At 51.6% G+C, this 26,316-nt stretch overlaps 1 protein-coding gene across 4 annotated transcripts in view; it reads right to left on the reverse strand.

Moving 5' to 3' along the window:
* Positions 1-26,316, reverse strand: part of CORO2B (coronin 2B) — a 132,769-nt gene that overhangs the window by 47,725 nt on the left and 58,728 nt on the right. For 3 of the 4 annotated variants that reach the window (XR_006293025.1, XM_043554054.1, XM_043554055.1), the window contains one exon: positions 15,666-15,866. Coding sequence is in view for 3 of the 4 variants with exons in the window: in XM_043554054.1 (XP_043409989.1) it covers positions 15,666-15,866 (201 nt within the window). In the remaining variant the exon portion in view is untranslated. Of the gene's footprint in view, positions 1-15,665; positions 15,867-18,702; positions 18,726-26,316 lie in introns of those variants that run through there. The other variant, XM_043554056.1, reaches the window with a different exon arrangement.

The raw sequence follows: 26,316 nt of genomic DNA on the forward strand, positions 1-26,316 counted from the left end.
GCACCATATAATGGAAAAAAGGGCCCCATGTACAATACCAACAGCAAAACAGTAAATACAGATGGCAAGAAATGCAGAGATCTATCTGAAGGAAAATTTTAACTTACTACAAAAGGGCACAAAGGACTAGAACAAGCAAACTACAAACACAGACCCAACATCGTAAGGTTGTCCACTCTCTCTAATTTATCCTATGCAGTGGAAGAGACTGGATGGTCCGTAAATAAGCCCAAACACATACAGAAATGTAGAATGTAGCAAAGATTGCAGGTCCAATCAGATGATCTGAAATATGGATGACTCACTAAGTGGTATGAACACAACCAGATGGGAAAAAAAAAATTAAGATGAGTCTACACCTCATACTTCACAAACAAGGCAAATTTATTATTATTATTTTTTTTAAGTTTATTTATTTTGAGAGGGAGAGAAAGAGCATGGGCAGGGGAGGGGCAGAGAGAGAGGGAGGGAGAGAAAGCATCCCAAGAAGGCTCCGGGCTGTTAGTGCAGAGCCCAACACGGGGCTCAATCCCATGACGGTGAGATCACAACCCGAGCCGAAATCAAGGGACTGAGCCACCCAGGTGCCCCTCCACCAAGGTAAATTTAAATATAGATTTAAATATAAAGATGAAGTTGTAAAGGTACTGGGAGGCATGGAGGGAAACTACTGTGTAACCTTGGAGAAGGGAAGGCTTTTCCAACCATGGCCCAAGATCCAGAAGCCATAAAAGAAGAGACTGGTAAATTAGACCTCTTGAGATTTAAAACAAGAAACCTGCATTACAGCCACACCATTTGAGAGATATAGCTGCAACTCCTATCCCCCGAAAGGGCTAATTTCCCTAATATACAAATAACTTAAAAGAATCCATGACCTTTTAGAAAAACAGATGAAGGAAATGCATAGACGATTCCCACCAAAAGAAACTGCAGATAGATTTTAAACATGTAAAGATATTTCAACTTCATTTTTAATAGAATGCTACTGGAAACCACTCTGAGAAAAGTTTCCCACACATCACCTTAGCAAAAAACTTTAAAAGTATGCCAACACTCCAGTTTTAAGGGGGCAAGGAAACAGGCACACTTACACTTTGCTGGTGAGAACGTAAACCGTTACAACCTCAGTGGAAGACAATCGTGCCAATATCTATCGAAATTTCAAAAGCACCTGCCCTTTCCCGCTAATGTGAAATTCTTAACTAAAAAATATTTACATGCAATAAAAGGCAGAGATCTCTGTACAGCTCATTGCATTTCTATATATGTCTACACTCGTGTAACCGCCACTACAATCAAGACACAGAACATTTCCATCACCCAAAAAGTCTTTTCATGCCAACCCCAAATGCAACCTCTCTTCTCACGTCTGTCAGCGTAAATCATTTTCGCCTCGTCCTGAACTTCCAGTAAGTAGAATCATATGATGTGGACTGTTCTGTGTATGGCTTTTTCTGATCAATGTATTTTAAAGATCGATCATGCTGCTGTGGGTATCAGTAGATACTCCCTCTTACTGCTGTGTATTATTCCATTTTCTGAATCGGCCGCGATTTGTTTATCCTGCTGATGGACACCTCTTCATAGGCTTATCGGCCTTTTTGGATGTTCACTTTTACATGACTTCGCCCATTTGGAACGCAGTCGTAGATTATGGATACCAGTCCTTTGTGAGGAATACTCACTGTACGTATTGCTCCCATGTGTGTGGTTTGCCTTTTCACCTTTTTTTTTGTTTTAAGAATTTTATTTTTTATTTAAATTTTTTAAAATAATTTTTTAATGTTTATTTGTTTTTTTGGGGGGTGTGGGGGGGTAGAGAGAGAGGGAGACACAGAACCCGAAGCAGGCTCCAGGCTCTGAGCTGCCAGCACTGAGCTGAAGTCGGATGCTCAACCGAATGAGCCACCCAGGCACCCCTAGTTTTTATTTATTTAAATGTTTACTTATTTATTAGAGAGAGTGGCAGAGGGGTAGAGAGAGAGGGAGACGGAGAATTCAAAGCAGGCTTCACACTGTCAGCCCAGAGCCCGACGCGGGGCTCGAACCCACAAACCGTGAGATCATGACCTGAGCCAAAGTCTGACACTTAACCAACTGAGCCACCCAGGTGCCCTTGCCTTTTCACTTTCTTAATGGTATGTTTTTTGTTGTTGTTAAACATTCACTTATTTTTCATCATTTTGTCCTTAATGGTATCTTTCGATGAGCAAAAGTTTTTCATTTTGATGAAGTCCAGTTTGTCCGTTGTTTTTATAAATGTCTGCTTTCTGTGCCCTGTTAAACCACTTCTGTTTACGAGACTGTCGGGCAGACTTTTCACTCTCCGTCTTCTGGTTACTCTTGAAGTTTAAGCTCCGTGAAGGTTTTACTCCCCGAAAAGAAATACTTATTTAGAAACTGATGTTATTCTAAATGGGTAAGACTTTCTGTTTGCAGGTATTGGTAAGGGCAGTCCCGAGTGGGGAAGAGCTGGAATGAAGTCCCGAGTGCCTGGGGGCCATGAGAGTGTTTTACAGACCTTTTCCCAGAGCGTCATCCTGGCCTCAAAGCTGCATTCCGGCCAGCAGGTGCTCTCACTGTTTCAGGTGCAAGCGCTCTCTGGATGGCTTACAGCCCTGAGCCCACAGCGGTATCTCTGTCAGCACTGCGGGGGGGGGGGGGGGGGGGGTACCTCATCTACCCCGTATCATTTAAATCTCATTCAGATACCCAGGAATGATTTTTAGGAACGATGTCTGTTGGACAAAGGAGGAAAGTGAAGCTCAGAGAGGTTAAGTAACTTGTCAGAGGTCACACAGCCATTACGTAACCTAACTGGACCAGGGCTGTGCATCTTCCCCCGTCTGGGACTCTCTGCCACCAGGGTGGGAAAAAGGAGGGTGGAAAGAGAATAGGCAACGGTGTTCTACCCTGGCTCTTTCTCAGGCGGCCCCTCCCCCTCCCAGCCAGGTTGCTGCCTGGCCTCGGGCCCCATCCGCACCCCCACCCGCCCCCCGCTGGCGGACTGCAGGAAGGAGGCACAGATGGCAGGCGAGGACGAGGCCCCCAGCCAGGCTCACCCAGCTGTCGCTTTGGAGAGCACCACGCATCTCCTCCTCCTCCTGCCTTGAACAATTGGGAGCTGGCCAGCCTGGCCCCAGCTGTTCCCTCTCTCTGGTCCAGGGCTCCTGCAGACCCACACTTCTGAGGCCTTTGTCTCCGGGGGTGGTGGCGGCCGGAGTAGCGGGGAGAAGCGTGACTCTCCGAACCACAGGGCTGGACAAGATCTTAGGGAACAATGGGTGCAACGGCTCATTTTACAGATGGGGAAACTGAGGCCCAGCAACACAAAGAGACCTGTCCAAGCTCACAAGGAGCCAGGCAGAGAAGTCAGGCTTCCTCACTGCCAGCAAAGCTTAGGATTTAGGGGTCAGGGGGGCTCAGGCAGGTTCCATTCCATTCCCCCACCAAGCTTTCACCAGAAAAATTCTACTTGTCCTGATTTTACACAATGACCTTCCACCTCTGACTTTATCTCGGGGGTCTTCATCTGGGTCCACAGACCCCGTAGGTCTGTGAGCTTGGACAGGAGAGAAATGTCACCGGCTTCGGACTGCAATTTGTTATTTCCTTTGTTTATAAATGTAGGCAACAAAGCCCAGCAAGAATAGCCGAACCTGTAACTTTTTCATCACTAATCACGGATGTTTTCAGATCACATCATATTCTGCTACTGTTGTCCCCACATAACGTTTACATTCAGCACTACTGTGAAATCACAGCACTTATGAGGTGCTCCCCTTGGCCATGTTATTTAATGTGTTATATTTAATCTACATTATTTAATGTGTTATTTAATATACATTAATTAATGTGTTACACTTAATATAAAAGCACATATCCTACTATGTCATAGTTCTGGTATAATTTTGGTAACTATATGTCAGTACTGTTGGTTTCTTTTCTAATCCTAGTTTGTGTAATTAAAAATGTTATTCTCGGGGCGCCTGGGTGGCTCAGTCGGTGAAGCGGCCGACTTCGGCTCAGGTCATGATCTCGTGGTCCGTGAGTTCGAGCCCCGCGTCGGGCTCTGGGCTGACTGCTCAGAGCCTGGAGCCTGTTTCAGATTCTGTGTCTCCCTCTCCCTGACCCTCCCCCGTTCATGCTCTGTCTCTCTCTGTCTCAAAAATAAATAAACGTTAAAAAAAATGTTATTCTCTGAAGGGGTCCATGGGCTTATCCAGGTTGCCCCCCCCGCCCCCCGCCCTTACCGTTAAGAACCTGTTTTATTTGCACAGCATGTTCCAGCGTTAAGAACTAAAGTTTGAAAACTCTCGTGCATATCTATTACCTCAGGAGACTAAGATAGGGGCCGGAGTCACTCGAGATCAAGGAGTAAACCAAAGGGAAGGGGGCTGGCACCCTACGTGGGGAGCCCGCGGGCACGCCCTATACCGGGCACCCTCTGAGGCTTTCTGTGACATCTCACTGAATCCTCAGGAGGGCCTCTGGGTTGAGACTCAGCGTGTCTTCCATTTTACAGCTGGGGAAACAGAGGCACAGAATAGGAGGTGACTTGCCCAAAGCACATGGCTAGTAAATGGTGGAGTCGGGACGGGAGTCCAGGCCCACGGACGTCAGAACCTTCATGCCTCATCACTGGGCGTTCTGCCTCCCTGTCCGGGCAGACGGAAGCTTCTCACAGAAAGTCCCTGGGGTGTTGCTGTTGCCTGGGTGCTTCTCTTGGTGGGGGGCAGGGAGCAGTGAGGAGATGAGATTCTGAAGGATTTGGGGCCCCAGCTGATCGTCTGACACGTGGGGGCACCCACGAGCTGTGCCGCCTTGACCAAGTCCCTCGCGCTCTCTGGGCCACTGTGTCTCCATCTATAAAATGCAGGGTTCTAAGCACGGCCATCCCTACCATGCCCCTCCCGTCCCCTATATCACTTCTGCTCCCTGAAGCGTCCGGGGTCCGTGGACACAGGAGGCGGGAGCTGCAGACGCTGAGGCCTCGTGGCCGCACGCCTCACAGAGCAGGCAAAGTGTCTCTCGAGGGCTTGGGGAAGGCCCTTCCGGTGAACAGATCTCATGGGCTGAAATTGTACAACTAGCTGCACATTCCTCTGGGTCTCAAGGATTTGGGCTCCTTAAATCTTACCCTAACCTTAACCAAATGCGAATCCCGTGGGTTGGAGGGGAGACACTGTCACCACCAACACCTCGGTAGGTCTGATTTGGGACTCTGGCCAGGGGCTGAGGGCAAGAACCCCTGGGAAAGAGCCCCGAGGGCATCTGGGCACGCCCTGCAACCCTGGGAAGACACTTCTCTTTGGGGCCAGGATTTCTCATGGGTACAGGGAGGTGTGAGAACATGTGATCACTGGAGGCTCCTCCGACCCTGATAATGTGTCAACGTGAGGCTGGAATTGGGGCACTGGGGAGGGGGGTGAGGAGGGGCGGCTGGGAGGGCTGTGAGGCCTCAGGCCGGCTCAGAGCACAGAATCTCAAACTCACACCCACCCAGAGGTCCTGTGCCTTGGATCTGAGCCAGCCAGACTCCAGAGAGCCCCCTGTCCCGATCCCCAGCACCTCTTCTCCCCATGATGTGAAATGAAGCGTGTTATAGTTGTTAACAATACACGCGGTATAGCTCAGTTTATTGAGCCCTTGCTGTATACCAGCCGTCATGGTAAACCTCCACATGCCTTATCTCATTTAACCCTGGCAGACAGGGGGGGGCTCCGATAAGCAGGCAAGCTGACTACAGAAGGGCATGATCAGGTGCCAAAATGCCCCCAGGCCCCTCCCCAAGTTCCCCTTCCTCTGGGCATTCCCAGCAGTCCCGCCAGTGTGCCCCCACACCCCCAGCCCCGTTCCCTTTTGGGCACAAATGACTGGGCTGCGAGTACCTTCCTCTCTATAATGCTCAGTGACTGTATCAACCAGAGACAAGCCTCCCCCTCGCTGGTTGCAGGCTGGGAAGCCCACGGGCTATTTCTGGGCCTGGGTGGACCGAGGAAGGGGAGGGAGTGGGCAAAAGCCCTTGTCATCACCAAGCTCCTACTTACTGAGCACACACTGTGCCAGGCTATGTGCTGAGTGCTTTATATAGCATTTTGATTAATCATCCTGGCGCCGTGAGAAATAAGTATCAGTATTATCACAAATAGAGAAAGTGAGGCACAGAGAGGGTACATGCCCGGGGTTTCACAGCTGAGGGATGGAGCTCTGATTTCTAAAGGTGTGGGAGGCTCCAGGCCTGAGAAGGAAAGTGGGGAGGAGATCCAGCTAGCTGGCAAAGGGGTCTGGTGTCTAGGCTGGTGCCTCTGGGGGAGTTAGGCCCATGGCCCAAGTTCACAAAGTCCTCATGAACCAGGCCCTATTATTTCCAACCTCAGTGGCTCTGCTAGGACTGAAGCCAGGGAGACAGTTCAGCAGAGGCCCTGACCCAAGGCAGAGGGGTGAGATTCTTTGACCTCTCAGGATATCCACCAGTCAGACTGCCTCCCTGGTCCCCTGTACCTCAAATCCCGGGGTCCCAGCCCACAACCGCGAACTAAAATAAGGGACCAACACTTCCCTGTCTGCCTAAGAGCTTGCCTTCACTTCCCTCAAAAAAAGGCAGTCATTCTTCCAAAAAAGGGAAAAACATAAAGCGAGGCTGTCAATCTCGGCCCTCAGACAAATGGAATGAAGTTGTGACTTCTCTCTCAGAGCACAATTCTCCCCCCCCCCCCTTTCCCCAAAGTCACTTACTGTACATTCAGGCTGTCACAGGCTTTGAGATGCAAATTGCACCAAGCGGAAGGCAGCTTGAAGAACAAAGACCGATTGAGGAAAGATCTGAAAAATGGATTTGGAAAAGGCTCTCTGAATTCCCCCCCCCCCCCCCCCCCGGAGAGGGGGAGACCTGTCTGCAGAAGGGAGCAGCGATGGAGATTTGAGGCTTTTCCACGGGAGCCAGCAGGGTTGAGGAGCTCAGTGCCGATGTGGGGAGTGATAGGGAGGGAGTGTTCCAGAAATCTGGAATGGAAGCAAAGGCTTTGGGTGAGCAAAAAGTCTGATTTTATTAGTCTTCAGCACCAGGCTGGACACTCATTTTTCACCTTTCTTTTATTATTAGGCGTTGAATGTACTGTGAGTCATGGAGCTAACTGGTCAGTTCCAGAGTAAGAGCAGCTGGGTCAGTAATACTGTTCTAAGGTCTTTAACAGAAGGGCAGTCCCCTTCAGGCTGGGAAGCCCCTGCAGGGCACCACCTCGTCCCTAGGGCCTGCAGGAGAGGGGTTCCCCAGGACCAGCAAAGAGAAAACCCCAGCTGGGAAGATGGGGCACGGGAGTCTCGGGACCTGGCCTCAGGTCAGCCCGATGCCCCCTAGCTGAGCACCAGCTGTGTGCAGCCCTGTACAAGTCAGACATGTTCCTCACCCTCAGGGCTCTCAGTCCAATCTAGGCAACTAACTGAACTGCAAACTTTATGCTGACAAACACTTGGTCTTGTTTACTGCTGTATCCCTGGTCTTGGAATTGTGACTGAAATGTAGTAGGTGCTCAATAAACATTTGTTGAATGGATGGGTGGATGGGTGGGTGGATAGATGGGTGGGTGGATGGATAGATGAATGGATGGATGGATTGATGGATGGGTGGATGGATGGATGGATGGGTGGATGGATGGATGGATGGATGGGTGGATGGATGGATGGGTGGATGGGTGGGTGGATAGATGGGTGGGTGGATGGATAGATGAATGGATGGATGGATGGATGGATGGGTGGATGGACTGATGGATGGGTGGGTAAGTGGATGGATGGGTGGATGGGTGGATGGATGGATGGGTGAGGAGATTAAAAAATAGATGGATACACTAATTATTTAGAAAATAATGAAGCATTTAGGAAGTACCCTAATACCCATGATCACAGAATGCCTCTGGGTGGGTACTGGGATGGGGAAAGCTTTATGGAACTGGCCTCATTTGAGTTGAGTCTTGTGGAATGAGAAGGAGCTATTCTTGTATTTTGCACAGAGCCTACCAGCAGCACACTGGTGAGGACATATTCAAACAAAACGGTGTTAGAAGGGAAGAGAGCGTGACAGCTAAACTGAACGAGAGAAAGCATGTGGCCTAACCTAATCATTTTGCAGAAGGGAAAACTAAGGCACGGGAAGGTCAACTGACTCACCTAAGGTCACACAGCAACTAAGTGGCAAGGCAGAGATTCAAGCCAGGACTGCCTGCTTCTAGAGCCTGATCTCTTAGCTGCCCATCCTGTGTTGCTCTCCTGCTCCGGGCTCTGCTCTCTTCCCTGAGACACCTTGTAGAGTTTTGCTACCATTCCTGCTCAAGCCCACCTCTACCACTTACTCTTGTGGGGCTGGGAAGATGGGGAGCAGTAGCTCTGGTTAAGACCCCCTACCCTTGAACACCAAAGACGGGACAAAAAGCAAGAGAGGCCACACTGATTGGACTGGGGGTGAAGAATGCAACACCCCAGACCCAAGTTCAAGGGGGAAATGTTTTGCCACCAGGTCACTGACCCTCAGCAGGCATGGAGTGGGGGGCAGGTGCATAGAACTTGCACAAGGGGGTAGAAGTGACCCCCACCTAGAGACCAAGGCTAGCATCCCAGTCCCAGAATCAGGTTATTTTCATTATATGCAGCTAAATCTGAACATAATTTAAACCAGGGCCCCAGTTTCTGGAGAATAATGCCCAATCATTGTGAACGGCTGGCAGGGAGGAGTTAAGACGGGCACGTTCGATAGCTTCCTCCACGCACCACAGAGTTGGTTCCTTGAGCAAGACATACATGGGTAGGACCCTCTCAGGAAACTCCCACCTGCCTGGATCCCCAATGGATGCCCCCTGAGCCTCTCAGAGACCAGGATGGATGTAACTCAAGTGCCCCAGTGCCCAGCATGGGGCTGGGTGATCAGTCCAAGCCCAGTGACTGAAGGAACGACAGTATCTTGTCTGGTTTCTGGGTCCAGGACACTTGTCTCCACCTCTTCCTGCTGACCGAAACTGTTGCTTTGGTCCTTCAGACAGGAAGCTTCCCACAGAATCTAGGAAATACCTGGCTCTCCTGGCCTCCAGCGGGAATGGACAAATGGTATTGGCAAATCAGAGGAGCTCATAAAATACCCGTTGAATTAATGTCCAAGGACATCCTGGGAGACATTCAAACAACGGTAGCAACAATACAAGGCACATGTCCAGACGCGCCTCTGCCTGACCCTCTGGAAGGTGGGCAGGCCCGCTGCTGGGACAGCCACTTGTGTGCTGTGCGATCTTGAAGGAGTCACTTGACTTCTCCGAGCCTCTGTTTCTTCATCTTTAAAATGGGGAGAATAGCCCTACGTTCATCATGGGACTTGAGGTGAGATTCAAAAGCAGCAGTTACGTGAGACTCTGCAAATCCGCCCAGGTGATTCTAGCATGCAGCCGGGACTGAGAACCACTGGGTTACGGGGAGACGCAGACTCCTGATGTCCAGGCCAGGTTTCATTCCTTTCTACCAGCTGTCATTCGGGATACCAGGTAGCCGGCTAAGCAAAAACTCTGCTTCCAGCTTGGCCTTCCTGCAGCCGGGGATCTGGAGGCGGTGGCTTGCAGCAGGAAAGGGGCGGTGCACCTGGGGAGGCCCAAGTGGTTAATCAGGCCGCTGGGCACAGTGCCTGGTCTCTGGAATATTCATAAGGCCCCTCCAGCTGTGCCAGGCAATCAGGGTGCTGATTGCTCCCCCATCTGCGGCTTAACATTCCACTCCAGAGAGGACAGAGCTGGCGGCAGAATGTTAACTAGGGAAAAAACAGCCTTCGGCCTTCACAACAGCAGCCCGAGCGAGAGCCCCAGGGAAGACAAACGCACTTCTTCAAGATCTGCCAGCCAGAACTTATCTGCTCACCGGCGTCCTGAGCAGTGGAAAGGGGTGTGGATTCAGAAGTTGGTAAGCTGGTTTCGGGTCCAGCTCCCGCGCTGACCAATTGTAGGCCCGTTTCTGCAGCCTCGGTTTCCCCACCTGTAAAACGCAGATGGCTCTCTACCGCCCAAGAGGACTGATTTTCAGGTTCTGTTGGGCTAGAGTGCTGTACCAAGGCAAGGCATCATTCCTGCCGCTGTTTGGAGTCGCTGTGGCCACGCTTCCTACCCAGCAGAAGTTTTCAGTCACAAATACTGAAATCTTAGGCCAAGAGGCTGGGGTCTCTCTCTCAGAGGTTTCACTCAGGACGGGGATTTGGGGTTCCCGGGCTAGTGCTGTTCTCACTGGGCCTGAGCCTCTCAGAGAGACAAGAAAGGAATGGAAGGCCACCTGATAACTGAAGTGGGGGGGGGGGGGGATAAGAAAAGAACAACAAAAGCAGACAATGTTCTGTGGCCTGCTGGTTGCTGGGGGGAGGGAGGGGAGGAAATAGCCTGGAGCCAGTCCGAGTAGGGACAAAAGTGTGCCTTCATGGGTCCACAGCGCATAATTGATGCTCAAAGCCATGATGAGGATCCACCAAGAAAGGGCCCAAATGTTTTCGGCGTTTCTACTGAAAAACTCAGGAAACTGTTTTTAGCGCGATTTCTGTCAAACTGAGGGGAAAGAAAACCCGGCGCTAAAGTAATAGAACCTTCTTCCGAAAATCGACCGACGTGGAACAGCTCCTCTCTACTGCTGACAGATAATGAGAGGGTTCTGAACTTGGCATTATTGTTATTGTTTGTAAGCCTCTCCCCAGCCCAGCTGGGCCAGGCCTGCAGGCTCGGCGTGACCACAGTGGGCAGGAGACTGGCAGGCTTGGCCCACGAAGCGGAGGAGGGGAGGCATTTGCCCTGATGCCCGAGGACCTCCTCTCTGGGCGTGGACCTTGCTCCCCATGGTCTCACTCGGTCCTGCCTCAAGCTAAGGGGACCTCCTAGATCAAAGAGTTGCTTCAGGCACCCACCCCACCGACACCCCTTGCCCTCACTGCAGATACTTCCATCTTGCTAGCATTTTCTCCAGCAAGCTACATGCACGCGTAACTCTGGGAGGAAACATTTGCAACAAACATAATGGAGGGCCGAACGGAGCCCCTCTCTACCGCCTCTGAGAACTCAAGGGCTCCCTCTTTCCGCCAACAAACTGCTTTTATTTATTTATTTATTTTTTTTTCTCTAAAATACAAAACATTAAGGGGCACCTGGGTGGCCCAGTCGGTTGAGCGTCCGACTTCAGCCAGGTCGCGATCTCGCGGTCCGCGAGTTCGAGCCCCGCGTCGGGCTCTGGGCTGATGGCTCGGAGCCTGGAGCCTGTTTCCGATTCTGTGTCTCCCTCTCTCTCTGCCCCTCCCCCGTTCATGCTCTGTCTCTCTCTGTCCCAAAAATAAATAAACGTTGAAAAAAAAATACAAAACATTAAGTGTTCCCCTAAAAACAAATTTAGAAGCTATGGCTAAGGAAAAAGAAGGAAATGAAAGAATTCGAGATCCCAATACTCAGAGATAACCCCTATTAACATCAGGTGTATCTTCTCCCAGTCTTTTCCGGCTCGGTAGATGGATGGAATAGAAATTTTCTAATGAGATTAATGATGTTTGACCTTTTTGTTTCACTTGACAGTTGGTCATGAAATTTTCTCGCATCAAACACTCTCCTGCATCAGCCGTTCTCAAAGGGTGTTCTGGGGAGATTCCCAAGACTTTCAGGGATTCTGTTGGGTCGAAACTATTTTTATAATAATACGAGGACAAGATGCGTCTTATTCACTGCTATTCTCTCACAAGTATACAGCAGTTTTCCAGAGGCTGCGTGCACGGTATTAAAACAGGCTGAATGCAGGAGCAGATATACAGATCTAATATAAATACATATATAACATGCAAATTTTCTATTAAGCCGGATGAACTTAAAGAGATTTGCAAAAGGGTAAGACAATGCTTTTCTTCTCATTAATTTTTTGTGTTTTGGAAAATAGCTATTTTTCATAAAAATATGTTTCTTGGGAGAACGTGAAACGGGTTCATTAATGTTATTTTAAATGAATTAGGGGCTCCTGAGTGGCTCAGTCAGTTAAGTGTCTGACTTTGGCTCAGGTCATGATCTCATGGTCCGTGGGTTCGAGCCCCATATTGGGCTTTGTGCTGACAGCTCAGAGCCTAGAACCTGCTTTCAAGTCTGTGTCTCCCTCTTTCTCTGTCCCTCCTCTGCTTGAGCTATGTCTCTCTCTCAAAAATAAGTAAACATTTAAAAAAATAAAAATAAATAAATGAATGAACAAATAGCTATTTTTGAAATTCCTTTGTTCTTATTTTGAATATGCCAAATACTGACAGAGCCCATCTAAGTAAAAGTTCTTTGGTGTCCTCAATACTTTAAAAAAGTATAAAGTGATTCTGAGCTGAGCACTTGGCCACAACTGCTTTACATCATCAGGTTTTTTTTTTTAATGTTTGTTTTTGGGGGGCGCCTGGGTGGCGCAGTCGGTTAAGCGTCCGACTTCAGCCAGGTCACGATCTCGCGGTCCGTGAGTTCGAGCCCCGCGTCAGGCTCTGGGCTGATGGCTCAGAGCCTGGAGCCTGTTTCCGATTCTGTGTCTCCCTCTCTCTCTGCCCCTCCCCCGTTCATGCTCTGTCTCTCTCTGTCCCAAAAATAAATAAACGTTGAAAAAAAAATTTTTTTTAAATGTTTGTTTTTGGGAGAGAGAGCAAGCAGGGGAGGGGCAGAGAGAGAGGGAAACAGGAGACCGAATCCCAGGCAGGCTCTGCACTGTCAGCACAGAGCCCAATGCAAGGCTCCAACTCGAGAACAGCAAGGTCATGACCTGAGCCCAAATCAAGAGTCGGATGCGTAACTGACTGAGCCAGCCAGGCACCCCTACGTCATCAGTTGCGATGGCTGCAGAGCTTCCCTTCATGTGGATGTCCCCTAAATTCATTCACACATTTCCTTATTGATAGACCTGCAGATTGCTTCCAATCTTCACTATTATAAAAGTGCTACATGAACCATCATGCACTTCTGTCGAGTGAAAACTTACTGAAATCAGAGAAAACAACAGAAACCAATTGGCAGAGTGAGTCACCGCCAGCCCGTTATCAGTCACCTTAAACACAACGTATCACAGAACGCGAACGAATAAAGTTGAAAAGCTCTGTGTACGTGGAATACATACGTATGTGTCCAGATACATCATCTCCATCCAGAGTCTCACACTCCATACAGAGTACCTGTTTTTCCTGCTGTTCTTGAAATGTTTACAAATTCTATCATATTCTAGACCAGTGCTTCTACTGACAATAGCAAACTCGTTGGTACCACTGTAGAAACTGAGAGGAAGAGTTCAGAAACTTTTAAGCAATTTGAGAGAGAAATTTTCTGTCTGTAGGAAATAAAATAATCGTAAAAAAGATCGAGCACTGAAGAATGTTGCAAACATTTTTTTTTTTTGTATACTTGAGACTGTTTCTGTTGGACGGATTCCCTGAAGTGGGATTGCTGGGCCAGTGGATATGCGTGTTTACATGCTAATGGTTATTGCCAAGCTACCTGTAAGTTTGACGTAAATACATCAAGTACACTAAGAATGTGTTCGGTCACAGCCTTGAAATACCAAAGATGATTATACTTTTATATCTTTTCCTATTTTAGTAGGTTAAAAGACTGATTTTCATCTTCTGTGAACTACTTTTTCATATTGTTTGCCTGTTTTCTACTGGGTTCTTTTTCTCATTGGTTTTTCTGGACCCCTTCTCTATTCTGAACATGGATCTGTTGTCTGTTATATAGCACCAATCCTGTATCAGTGATGTGGCTTGCCTTAAATTTTCCCTGTCTCATTGCAGTATAGAAACTTTACCTTAAAAAAATTTTTTTTTGTTCCAATCTATTCATCATTTCCTTTATGGTTTGGGGATTCTTGTCTTGCTTAGAAATCCTTTCCTTATTATTGCATGATTAAAAAAAATACTCGCCGGGGCACCTGGGTGGCTCAGCCGGTTAAGCATCAGACTTCGGCTCAGGTCATGATCTCACTTGTGGGTTCGAGCCCCACGTCAGGCTCTGTGGCTGACAACTCAGAGCCTGGAGCCTGCTTCAGATTCTGTCTCCCTCTCTCTCTCTCTGCCCCTCCCCTGCTTGCACTCTGTCTCTCTCTCTCTCTCTCAAAAAAATAAACATTAAAAAAAATAATAAAAAGATACTCTCCATTTCCTGTAATATATTTGCAGCGTTTTCTTTTCTCTCTTGTCTCCTTTCTCTTTTCTTTTAATGTTTAGATCTTTAACACATCTGGAATTAATTTCTGTTACAGTGTGAGCCACTGACTATTGTCCTTTGCAAGCCACACATACTGTGGAGTATCGCAGGGGTGCCAGCAATGGGCTTGAGCCCCAGTTGGGACCAACCCAAACGTGGCTGGAGTTTAGCTGGTCCCGTAAGTAGACGGAGATCTGAGCCCATCTGGTTCGAGAGGGGAGACGAGCTCCATTTCAGAATCCTTTCGAACGTGTTAAGGGTTGTTGTGGGCATCTGTGGGCAAAGTCCGTGAGCAGAGCTAACGATTTTGCCAGGAAAGTCCCCAAACGCCTTTCCTATGCTATGTGGTCCACAAAGAGCTTCCATACCTACTATCCCAGTCCATGCCAACATCACGCACGTAGACGGGGGAGGATTCAGCATCCCTGTTTTGCCATTAGGGGAAGCTAAGGTGCCGAGAGGTTAGGTGACGTGCCTGAGATCGCGTGGCTGGCAAGCGGCAAAGCCCACCAGAATCCAGGCTTCCCGCCACCAGGGCCATGTCCTCAGTGTCACTGCAGCTGCCCCTTTTAGTGGGGGGAGGACGTGGCCTACGGCTTTCCCAAATCTGTGTTCTCCTACCATGGGTAGGAGAGACTGGAAAAATCCATCCTCCACCGCCAACTGACGGCGGATTTTGAGAACTGACGCTTCCTTCCGCTCCTCCCCTGAGTGGTTTGGCGGAGGGTGGGAGTAGAGATGAGTCAGGCCGGCGAGGGAGAGCTCAGCCATAAACAAGCGAGACTGACAGCGAGCACTTTCCCTGAGGCGCGTGACCTCCCACGGGCCTCCAGGGACTCTGCCTGAACGCAGAGCTTCAAAATTTCATGATCTAGGTTTTGCAGATTTAATTGGCTATATTCACAAAGGCGGCCACAGAAGGAGGAAAACCTTTAGATGGGAAGTGGGGACGAGGGAGAAGATAAATTATTTCCAGCCTCTCAGCAGAGAGCTCGAAATGTTTTTTTAATGAGTGTGTCATTTTTGCAGCCGCCCCGCGTGCCTATGGCTGCGTCTTCACCCTGCCCACCTCCAAACCAAAAGGGCGTCCGGGATACACAATGGCAGCGCCGGACCTGGTCTTGGGGGTCACCCAGAGATCCGATGTCCCAGTCCCCAGTTAACGGGAACCCCATGTATCCGAAGGGAAGTGACTTGTCCGAGCGCTTCTGGGAACAATCTTTGGGGAAGTGTTGGGAACAGATCTCAGGTCTCCGGGATCCTGGCCTGCACCTGTTCTGGCGAACCTCAGGAAAACCCTGGGGAGGGCACAGCCACCCGACACATGACGAGGAAGCAAAATGGCGGGGCGGAGGGTGATGGTGCAGAGGGAAATGGAGGCAACAGGCTCAACAGTGACCAAGAAGGGCTTCTCCCTGCTCTGGGCCACAGCCGGCGCTAGGGAGGTGCGGGTCCTACCTGCTCCAGCGGGATGACCAGGAAGGAGCCACCTCCCGCGCTCTCGGTGACAATGGCCAGGAAGCGGGCATTGACAGCACAGAAGTGGTTGTCGTGCACATTCTTGGTGATGGGGATACCGTCGAAGCAGTGCTCCCGGTTGGCCACCTTCCCATAGACGTTCCGGAACTTGGAGCTGCGGTATTGTGGACGCCAGGACATCTGTGAGGGACCAGGAGAGACAAGGGTCAGGCAGGTCACTGCTTCTGGAAGGGCCTGGCCTGGGCACTGGGTGGAGGGACGTGGAGACAAGGGAAGGGGCCTCTGAGAATGCAGGGCCCCCTGTGTGCCCTGCCCCATGCTGGAGGACTTACTGTCATAGCAAACTCTTGCAAGAGCAAAGACTGGCATGAGGGTACTCACACATTTCTTATCTTTTTACACACTCCCATCCCACCCTCCAGACAAGATGTAAGGTCCTTTCACTTTCGAGGGACATGGCATGTGACAGAGCAGACCATTCACCCAACAACACGTATGGGCTGCCTTTTGTATGTCAAAGACGGTGCTCAATTCAGTATGGGAGGTACAGACAGAGGAGGCTGGGTGTCAACAAAAGTGGAGGGTGGGGGAGATGTCCCCCTTTAGGTGCAAAGACACAACCATCCATTACCATCCCCCACTCTGGTTCTCTCTAGAGCTTCTAATCCACAAATGCACCCTCAGAAATCTCTTAGTCCTATATCTCACCATCATCACCAGGCACAGAGAAGTTAAGTGACTTGTCCCAGGCCACACGGCTAATAAGCAGAGCCCTGAACACAGGTCTCCCGATTGGCAATCTGAGACTCTTTCCTATCCCAGCCTACCCTTCGGAGCAAGGTTTCTCGACGCGTGGTCCAAGGATCACCTGTATCAAAATCATCTGAGCCTCGTACAACATTTATGAGAAATGCTGACCCCTGGGTCCCAGTCCAGACCTACTGAATCCAGTATTTGGGGGCTGGGGCCAGAAATTGGCATTTTAATTCAGCTTTCCTCCCACCTGCAGGAAACACACCGTGAGACAGAGGCACATTGAAGTTTGAGAGCCCCTCTGTTCTAGACAAGGGAGTGGTGCCCCTCCCAGCCCCTCGCTACCCACCATTGATGACACACGCTCCAACCGACCAACCAGCTGGCCCCTACTGCATGCGTGTCCCGTGCCATGCAGCCAAGAATGCAGAGGCACACACATAGGTGCGTAGAAGACTGAGTGGGCAGCCCACAGCGGACTCCAGCTTCGCTACAAGATGGCGCCTCCTAGGGGAAAGCCCTATAAATGGGCATCATGACAGATGGAGCCCACATAGGAGTGCTCTTGGTGGACATGTCTCTACGTGCGACGGGCCACACGCAAGTCCCCAGCTGGGGCCTGGCACGCAGCTGGAGCTCAACAGTGCTGTGTAAATGAACATGCTTCTGGCCCAACTTTGCCATCATCAATGCCTTCCCCTTGTTGCCAAATCTCCTGATGTCTCCTACCCCATCTCAGGACAGAAAGAGGCAAGGGTAGTATCCTTACAGGAAATTTCCAAGGGAAGTCAACACAAAAGGAAGCACGACCGCAGAATCAGGATACCAGCTCTGGAAACTGGAAAACAAAACTTTGCATTTGATTTAAATAACGCCAGGAGCTCAGCCGTAAAGGTCTCTTCACTGAAGGAAGGAGTTCAGATCCAATAAGGAGAATCTCGGGGAAGAGAATCTCTGAGAATCTCAGGGAATCTCAGGGAAGGTTCCTCACCTGCCAACAAATCCTCTTCCCACCCGCTCCCTGAACCACCTCACCCCTACCTTCTCCACTGCCCAGATCACTCCACACTCCAAGGGGCCTTCTCCCCGCTTGCCACTCTTCCCTCCCTCTCTCCCTCCCTCCCTCCCAGCCTCTGCCCACACTGCCACCCACTCCATCTGCCTTCTCTGGTCCCTGCCCAAGTTTGCCAGGACTGGTCACGACAAAGTCCCGCTGGAGGGCAAGGGCACTGAGCCCAGATGGGAGCCTGGTCAGCACTCCTGGCTGCATGATCTTGGGGAAGCCCCCTCCACTCTCAAGGCATCAATTCCGTGTCAGGATTACGTCAGCGATGCCCAGAGTGGGGTCCCAGGTGGTCACTCACGATCCCCTTACATGGTACAGAGATGAAGTTTTAAATTTTAGTAGTTACGTGTTTATTTTAATTTGCGTTAGAAATAATATAACTTGCATGCCAAATCTACGATTTCACAGATATTACTGCTAATAAGGCTAAGTTAAAAAATAATGAATCAATTAAAAAAAAAAATACAGTATGAAAACCATAGCATAGACCTGGCAAAAATCCAGTCTGATATGGGAGTGCTAGGAATTGCTCTGTCCCTTCCACTGGAACATTCTAGATTCCACAGTTCCCATGAAAGAGAAAGAAAGAGAAATTCCAACTCCTGTTCCATGCTGGTGCATTCCCGGCCTTCACCCCTCTTCCCTGCCCAGCCTACGGGGACCGACTTAGCCTTTGGGGACCGACTCAACAGCCCCAGACTCCTCAGAGCCCCTGGACGGCCAGCACCTCTCCCTGAGCAACTAGTCTCCACGTGTCATGAGCTCTCTCTTCCCCCAAGGCCTCTGAGCCAGACTGGAGACTGGTTTCTGCTCTTCCTGGGTAGTCCACGTGAGTCCTGGATGCCATGGGGAGACCTGCTGGGCACCCGGCCCGGTGACAGGCCCAGCCCCTCCCTGGGTGCGGGGTAGACAGTTAGCGTGCAGTTCAGTCTCCCCCAGACCGCAAGGTCCTGGGAGCCACTTCCTAGCCCACGTCTGGCGAGCAAGACGACAATTTCTCTTTCCGCTCCAAGCACAGCCCACGGCCTAGCACCTGGGATGGGCTGAGCCAGGCCCGTCTATGACAGCCCAGCACTAAACTCTTCCCCAGTTCAGACTTCACTGCAGGGCCTCACGGGTCGCTGTGAGGATGAAGGGTAACAAGGACCAGACCAGGAGCCACACAGCCCCAGATACACTGCCACCTTTGCTGCTGCCTAGCTGTGTGACTTGGGCAAGCCACTTAACCTCTCTGTGCTATACCTCTGTCGGCTCTTATATAAAGGAGGGTAATAATCCCCGCTACCTCCACGTGTGCGGAGGAGTCAATGCCAAACTGCCGTGACGTGCACAGCACAGCCCCAGCATCCCTCTGGATGCTCACTTGATAGAGCAGAAAGTGAGGCAGGAGAGAGGAAGGGCTGGGCTCTGTGCAGTTCCCCACCCTGCACTCCCCGCTTCTCCCCCAGACCCCAACATGCTCAGGCGTGGGGCCTGCGCCCAGGTCCTCAGGCCCCCCAGCCTGTGTCTGCCATGGCCGGGCAGATCCACACGGGCCTCCTGAGAAACGCCGAGTCCCAGAGCTCCGGCGACATTCAAGCTCCGGCGACAGGCAAGCTGACCTGACGGGCTCTCTGGAGCCTTTCCCACAACACTCACGTTACCCCCGGTGGAGCCCACGGGTGCTGGCTGTACCTAGGTCTATCTTCCCATGTGACTTCATCTCCACTCCCTTCTCCTCTTCTCCTGCCTCCTCCCCTTTCTGTGCTGTCCCACTCTCTGCCCTTTCTTCCCTCCCCCCATCTCCCCGGTGCTGCATCCCTAGGGGTGTATACAAAGAGGCCTTTGTGGTCAAGGCCCCTGGTGGGCATACCTGTGTTCTTAAACACATCCCACTGGTGTCCCTCATAGCCCAGCTAGTGTTTCTGAGCTGGATGCTGCAGCCTGAGGGTCCAGAGCCCAACCCTCGGGGCTTGGGGCCTGCACTCGGAAGGCCTGTTCTTCCCACGAGCTTGTCTCCCGGGGCTGGGCCCCAGCAGGCCCTAGAATGATGTAAGCCTGCTTCCTGGGAAGAGTGGAGAGTGTCTTTCCAAGGGCTTTGTTCTCCACAAGCCCGGCACTGGCCTCTTCCCACTGGCTGGTAGGCTGGGGCCAGATCTCCAAAGACATTCTCTCCTCTCAGCTAGGCCTTCAGAAGGGCCGGGGGCCCGCGTGGTCCTCATCACTGCGCCTGCGGCCTCACCTCACTCAAAACCCACAGCAAGCGTGCACGGCAGGGGGCTGGACCGGGCGTCTGCGGTCCTGGGTTTCCATTCCCCGGTCTGACTCCCGCTAAGCCTTGGGAAAAACACTGTGCCTCTCTGAGCGTCAGGTGCTCCAGCTCTAAAACAAGATCCGTAGTTTGTGATTTTATGTGGTTGTTTAATAAGGATCAAAAGGAGATAACATAGGTGTAAGTCCCATTCAAGACACCACTGCTGCTCCTGTGGGCCCAGGCTATTGAGGGGCGTCCAGGAGAGCAGCAACTCATATTCTGCTTTCAAGTATGGAGGAAATGAAACCGGTGCCTGACAAGTTCACGGTAATCTAACCGTCGTGTGGTGGCAAACAGACTGTGGAACGTAAGTGCCATGGGAATTGGACATCAGGGAAGGGGGGTGTCACTGTGGGCCTCACGGGGGCAGAGGCCATCCACCTGTACCAGGCACGGAGGCAGCACGGGGGCCGTGCACAATCCCCATGGGCAGGAACTACGGCTGTCCTTGTAGAGGCTGGGAAACAACCCAGCCCAGCTTCAGACAGTTGGCAAGCCCACGAGGCGACTCGAACCTGTTCTTGCCTTCCTGACTCTACAGCCCAGATCAGGTTTGCTCAAACCATTTATGATGAAAGATTTCAATACGTAAAAATAGTTGGGGGGCTCCTGGGTGGCTCAGTCGGCTAAGTGTCCGACTTCGGCTCAGGTCACGATCTCGCGGTTCGTGAGTTCGAGCCCCGCGTCGGGCTCTGTGCTGACGGCTCGGGGCCTGGAGCCTGCTTCGGATTCTGTGTCTCCCTCTCTCTCTGCCCCTCCCCCTGCTCATGCTCTGTCTCTCTCTCTCTCTCAAAAACAAATGAATATTAAAAAAAATAGTTGGGAGAATGGTAAAATAATCACCCATCACCTAGGTTAATTATCATTAACATTTTGCCACATTTCTTTTTCTCTCCCCGTGTGTGTGTGTGCATGCACACATGCACATCTGTCTTTTTTTTTTTTTTCTTTTGCGGAATCACTTGAAAGGAGGTTGCAAACAACATGACTCTTGTCCCCTTATTACGTCAGCATGCATTTCCTACAAAGGAGGACAATTTCCTACACAAGCACATTTTACCACGATCACATCTAGGAAAATTAACAGTTTCTCAATACCATCTAAGACCCAGCCTATACTCAAAGTGCTCCCAAATGCCTTTTACAGCTCTCCCATATTGTGAACAACCAGGACGGGGAGCCACGTGGCTCCCACGTGTTTCATTTGGTGGTGATCTTTTGCCTCCTCTCCATCTAGAACATCCCCGTCATCTTTTTTTTTGTTTTCTTTCTTTCTTTTTTTTTTTTAACGGCACTGAGTTTTTGAAGACACCAAGTTAGTTGTGTTATAAAACGTTCCAGAGATCTGTCACATGTTGCTTTGTGACAGCTTCAAAGTCATTCCTGTATTCTCTGCAAGCTTTAGGAGTCAGGAGGAAAGCTTTGATTTGATTCAGGTTAAAGATGGCCCTGTTACTCGTCGCTTGGCTTTGGTGGGGGCGAGGATGGAGAGGAGAAGGCAGAGGCAACGGGTGCCAAGCACCCGGTCCGACAGAGAGCGGTGAGGGACCGGCTGGGTCCGCTGAGGGTTTGTTCTGAAGGGTGGTGGACCGCGGGCCCCGGGGGGCTGACCTTTCCACCCGCAGTTACTAAGGGGCTGACTTCACTCTGAGGTCAGCTGCATGCGTGTGCAGGCAAGGGAACAGAAAACACTCCTCCCTCTACTGCCTGAGGAGGGGGCCATGCCCAGGCTGGGGTGGAGGAGCTGCCCAGACTTCAAAGGGAAATCAGTACGGCGGCCAAGAGATGAGCTACAATCTGGCCCTCTTCCCTTCACCCCCTGATCAAGCACAGCCTTGATCCTGGTGGATCCCCCCAGCTAATTCTAGTGAGGGTGGGACGCACACTCCCTCTCTGAACCTTTCAAGCGCAATCAGCACAGACTGAGACACATTGGAGCTCCTTAAAAAGGACGCCTTTCTTCATGGTTAAGGCTGCCTGCAGTGGAAAAGGAAGCTGCCTTGATGAGTAGTGAGCTTCCCAACCCTGGAAGGGTTCGAGATTCCGGTGGATGACCTGTGATCCGGGTGATGTGGAAAAATGGTCTTCTGGCCCCAAGATGAGATCACAGAGCTCCTCTGTGAAAGACATTGTGTTGTAACAGAAACGGGCGTTGGGGTCAGAGTGGCCAGCAAGGGTCATGGTTCTGTCACCCTGGCCAGGATTTTTCTCTCTCCTGTTGCTAGCTTGTGAGCTCCCTGGTCAGCCAACTCCTTCTGTCCCCCGCACCACCACACCCCAGCCCCGGCCCGGCCCTGGACCATCCTGTCCAGCAGGAGCCTCACAGTGACCCTGGTTGAATAAGCTCATAGGATGGGGGGAGGGCAGGAGCCAAGGTCAGGCACAACTGCCCGGTTCCCTGGATGCGACACGGTGGAGCCTCCCTCAGGAACCTCATGCCAGAGCTGACTTCAGCTTACTGAGGTCTTGAGTTTCCTTTTCAAACGGATGCCCCACTCCTGCCCACAGGATGAAGGTCGGTCCTTAAGCCCCCCTCCCCACTAGTGCCTCTAGGTCCACGGCCTTCCTTGCAGCGTGTCTGTCCTGCCGATCACACAGCCCCATCTCCTCTGGGCTCCTTGTCACCAGGAGGCCAAAGCCTCTGAATTCAGTACAGCTCTCCGTCTAGGGCTCCGCGAGTCCCTTGCTGCTGACGGCACAGTATCAGCAAGGCGACCAGTGCCCGCAGCACCACCCCAAGAAGCCCCCCCCCACGTCATAGCCATGGCCCAATCTAGACACCACCTCGTTCTCCTCCCTCTGCCCCAGCTGACCAATGGGCAGATACCATAACCTCACTGAAAATATACAGTACGTATGTGACTAATTTGAGGCTCAGGGGGGTTAAGAGACTAGCCCGAAGTCACAAGCTATGAACGTGGCAGGGCCAAGACCAGCCAAGAACTTTTGACTCTCAGTCTACCGTTCTTTCCAATCTAGGACTCATCTTCTTTCCCTTTGGCTTCTCTCTAAACTCACATCCCCTCGCCCTCGCTCCGTATAACACAGGGCACTACACAAAAGTATAAAGAAACTACAGAGTAGGCAGAGCTCGGGAGTCAGAAAGAATCCAAAAGTTACTATTTGTCAGCTGTGTGACTTTACGCCAGTCGCTCAACCTCTCTGAGCATCAGTTTGTCTATCCGTAAAATGCAAATAATGTCTCCCAGCTCACCGGATGCGATGAAGTCACCAAATACAAGGTGACTGGCACAGGGCAGATGCTTGCCAAACACCAGGCCCAGCCTCTCCCCTTCTCCTGTAAGGGAGAGGCTCTGACCTCAATTAAGTGTTTACTTGGGGAGGCCAGGATCCGCCAGGAGGAGGAGGAGGAGAGGGCTGGGCTGAGGGTCAGGAGGAGGGAGGGAGAGGTTCTGGCCTCCAGATGTGCACAGCTGCTGGGCCTGCTCCCTGGCGGCCTCTCCCTGGGCCCAGTGCCATCCCAGTCTCCCTCCGAGAGGAGGAGGGCCCGGAAGGAAGGAGCATTCATTTCGCAGCTGAATGGCCCTTGTAGCCTCTTAAGAAATGGAGGCTGGCTTTTTTCTCCTCTGAGATAATCACTATGTACACTCCACATGGAAGCAAATTGTATCCTGTCCTCCGATCCTAGAAATGATTTATTGTGGCCAGCGGGTACATTTTCTAGATGATGGTGACTGAAATGTAGTCCTTTAACTGGAACACAAAAACGTCTCCGACTCAGGTGAGGGGGGAGCTCGCGGCTGCGTCCTTGGGGGAGAGCGGTCAGCCAGAGAGCCCAGGAGGCCACGGGGATCTGCGCTGGCCCATCGGGATCTATGGGAGAGCCACTTTCTGGCCACGTGCTGCCAGAGAAAGGCTGACACATTCAGTCTTGTTGGAATCACGGGCTGTGTGACGTGGGACAAGCCGCCTTCCTTCTCCCGGATCAGTGGCCTCTTTGTGCAACGTGGGCATCAGCCACACCTCCATCCCAAATCTCTGTGAGGACGGGACGTGAGGACACAGGGGAGAGGTGCTCACAACGTGTGGGGGCCCTGAGCCTGCATGCTGGTCACCTGGCCCTCCTCCATTTCTGAGCTGGCTCTGCTTTCCCGAACCCGGGACTGGACACACAGGGTAATAAACAGGCAAAGTTGGAACTATTTGCTTATGTATGTATGTATGTGTGTATGTATTGAGAGAGAGAGTGCACAAGTGGGGGAGAGGGAGAGAGAGAGAGAGAGAGAGAGAGAGGGAGAATCTTAAGTAAGCTCCAATGCTCAGCATGTGGGCTTTAACCCACAACCCTGGGATCATGACCTGAGCTGGAATGCAGGTTTCTGGCATGTTCCTCACACCAGAGGTTCTCAAATTGACTTCTACGTAGCCCCAGGGTTCCAAAGTGCAGTCCCAACCCATAGCATGAAGGTGCTCCCAGCTTCCTTCTCGGCTTGAATACAAACAGCTCTGGGCCCTCTGGGTGGCTCAGTCGGTTGAGCGTCTGACTTCGGCTCAGGTCATGATCTCACGGTCTGTGGGTTCGAGCCCCGCGTCGGGCTCTGTGCTCACAGCTCGGAGCCTGGAGCCTGCTTCGGATTCTGTTGTCTCCCTCTCTCTCTGCCCCTCCCCTGCTCATGCTCTGTCTCTCTCTCTCAAAAATAAATAAACATCGAAAAAACTTTAAATAAAATCAAATTAAAAATTCAGTTTCTTAGTCGGACTAACCACATTTCGAGTGCTCAGTAGCCATGTGTGGCTAGCGGCCAACACACTGAGCAGGACAGATTACGGAGCATTTTCATCATCGCAAAAAACTCGATCGGACAGCGGCGGTAGAATCTTTCTTGGCCCCCAGAAGTCACATCTTAGTAGAGGCTAATAATCAAACTGAATCTCCCAATAGTTACTGACCCAATAGTTACTGACTCAATAGTTCTGACCAGAAAGAATGTAGAGGGACCGGGAAGGCCATGGTCTGGGGTCACCCCAATGACCTTCTCTCCACCCCCAGCAGATGTGGAAGGCCTGAGTGCCGGGCCGGCGCTCCCACCGGCTCCCAGAGCCTCTCGCGCAAGCCCTCCTCTGCCGTGCAATGGGATCCCTCCCCGCTCTGTCCTGTCTCCCTCCCTCAGAGAGCAGGTCAAAGTGGGAATGAACTTGGTTGGGACGGCACCTTCTCAACAGCCTGCAGATGGGAGGATACAGATAGCATCCCATAGATGCTGCACGCTGCCTATCACCCAACGCAAGTCTGGCCAGACGTGCAGTCTATTCCTGGAGCAGGCTTCTGCCCCGAATCCCTCCCGTCTTTCCTGTTCCGCTGAGCGGGACCGGACACGTGAGGAGGAGGCTGCCGGCCTGCGCTGCTCCTGGCTCTTCAGGACAGCCTCCCACCGCCCTCAGGATGGCTCCCGAGCTGGGAAGTCTTTCCTGAAGCTCCCAGATTCTGTCCTGTGCTCCCCTTTCCCTGGCCTCCTCGCACTGACAGCGAGGGCCGACGTGGGATCGGAACTCCGATCTCACACCCGTGTTTGCTCCCCAATCTCGCTGGATGTTACCGAGGGCAGGGATTCTGTCTCGTCCTTCCTCATTTTTCCAAGGCTCACCATCAGGCTCAATACGGTATGGATAAAGGTTTAGTAAACACGTGAACGAATGAAGGGATAAGGAATAAGGAAAAGCGACTCTGTCACTGCCCCTCATAGCCTCCAAAAGCTCCCCTGATGCTCCCAGACCACAAACCTTGCCCATCCCCCCATGGGGATCTGCAGGACAAGATCCCAACTCGTAAGATCCGACCTGGGCAGCAAGCTGGGGAGATGTCTGCCCCTCTATGGGCCCAGCTTTATCCTGCATGCGGGTCCTGACACGCAAAGGCTTTCATGGAACCAACCACACAGCCTGTCGGAGCAGAAAAGCACCCTTGGGTCCCCTAAAACCCAGCCTCTCGTTTCAGAGACTAAGGCCCAGAATGGGAAAGGGATTTGTCCAAGATCACACAGCAAGGTGATACGATGATGACCGGTCCACACTGCAAGGCGCCTACTGGGGGTGAAGGGTGAGGAAGGGTGAAGGGGTACGGTGTGTATTCCATGGGGCTGCCAATTTCCTCCGCATGCGGACCCGGTGGGAGTGTCCCGAGTGGGCAGGCCTTGCCCAGAGAAGCACCCACCCACCACCGGGGTTCTATATTCCTCTGCCCAGTGAGGGAGGGGCAGTGGAGCTCAAAGCCCAGGCCCAACAGATGGTTTCTATTTGCAGCCACTGAGCCCGGTCTGTGCCAGACTTCTGACCTATTTTGAGGAACGGAGGGCCCCACTGGCTCAGGGATGGCCTCCCACTCACACCCCTTAACCCACAGTTTGGCAGGGGATCAGTGGGTGGTTCAGGGCTGGTGGAGACGGGGAGCGGAGGAGGAAAACCTTTGAAAAACGAGGCTGGGGTGGATGTCCTCAAGCCTGAACGCCAGAGAAGGGATCCTGAGAGTGTGAGTCCCAGGCCAGCGATCTCAGAGTCTC

The sequence above is a fragment of the Prionailurus bengalensis genome, chromosome B3, assembly GCF_016509475.1.
Source record: "Prionailurus bengalensis isolate Pbe53 chromosome B3, Fcat_Pben_1.1_paternal_pri, whole genome shotgun sequence".
In the NCBI taxonomy this organism is placed as follows: domain Eukaryota; kingdom Metazoa; phylum Chordata; class Mammalia; order Carnivora; family Felidae; genus Prionailurus; species Prionailurus bengalensis.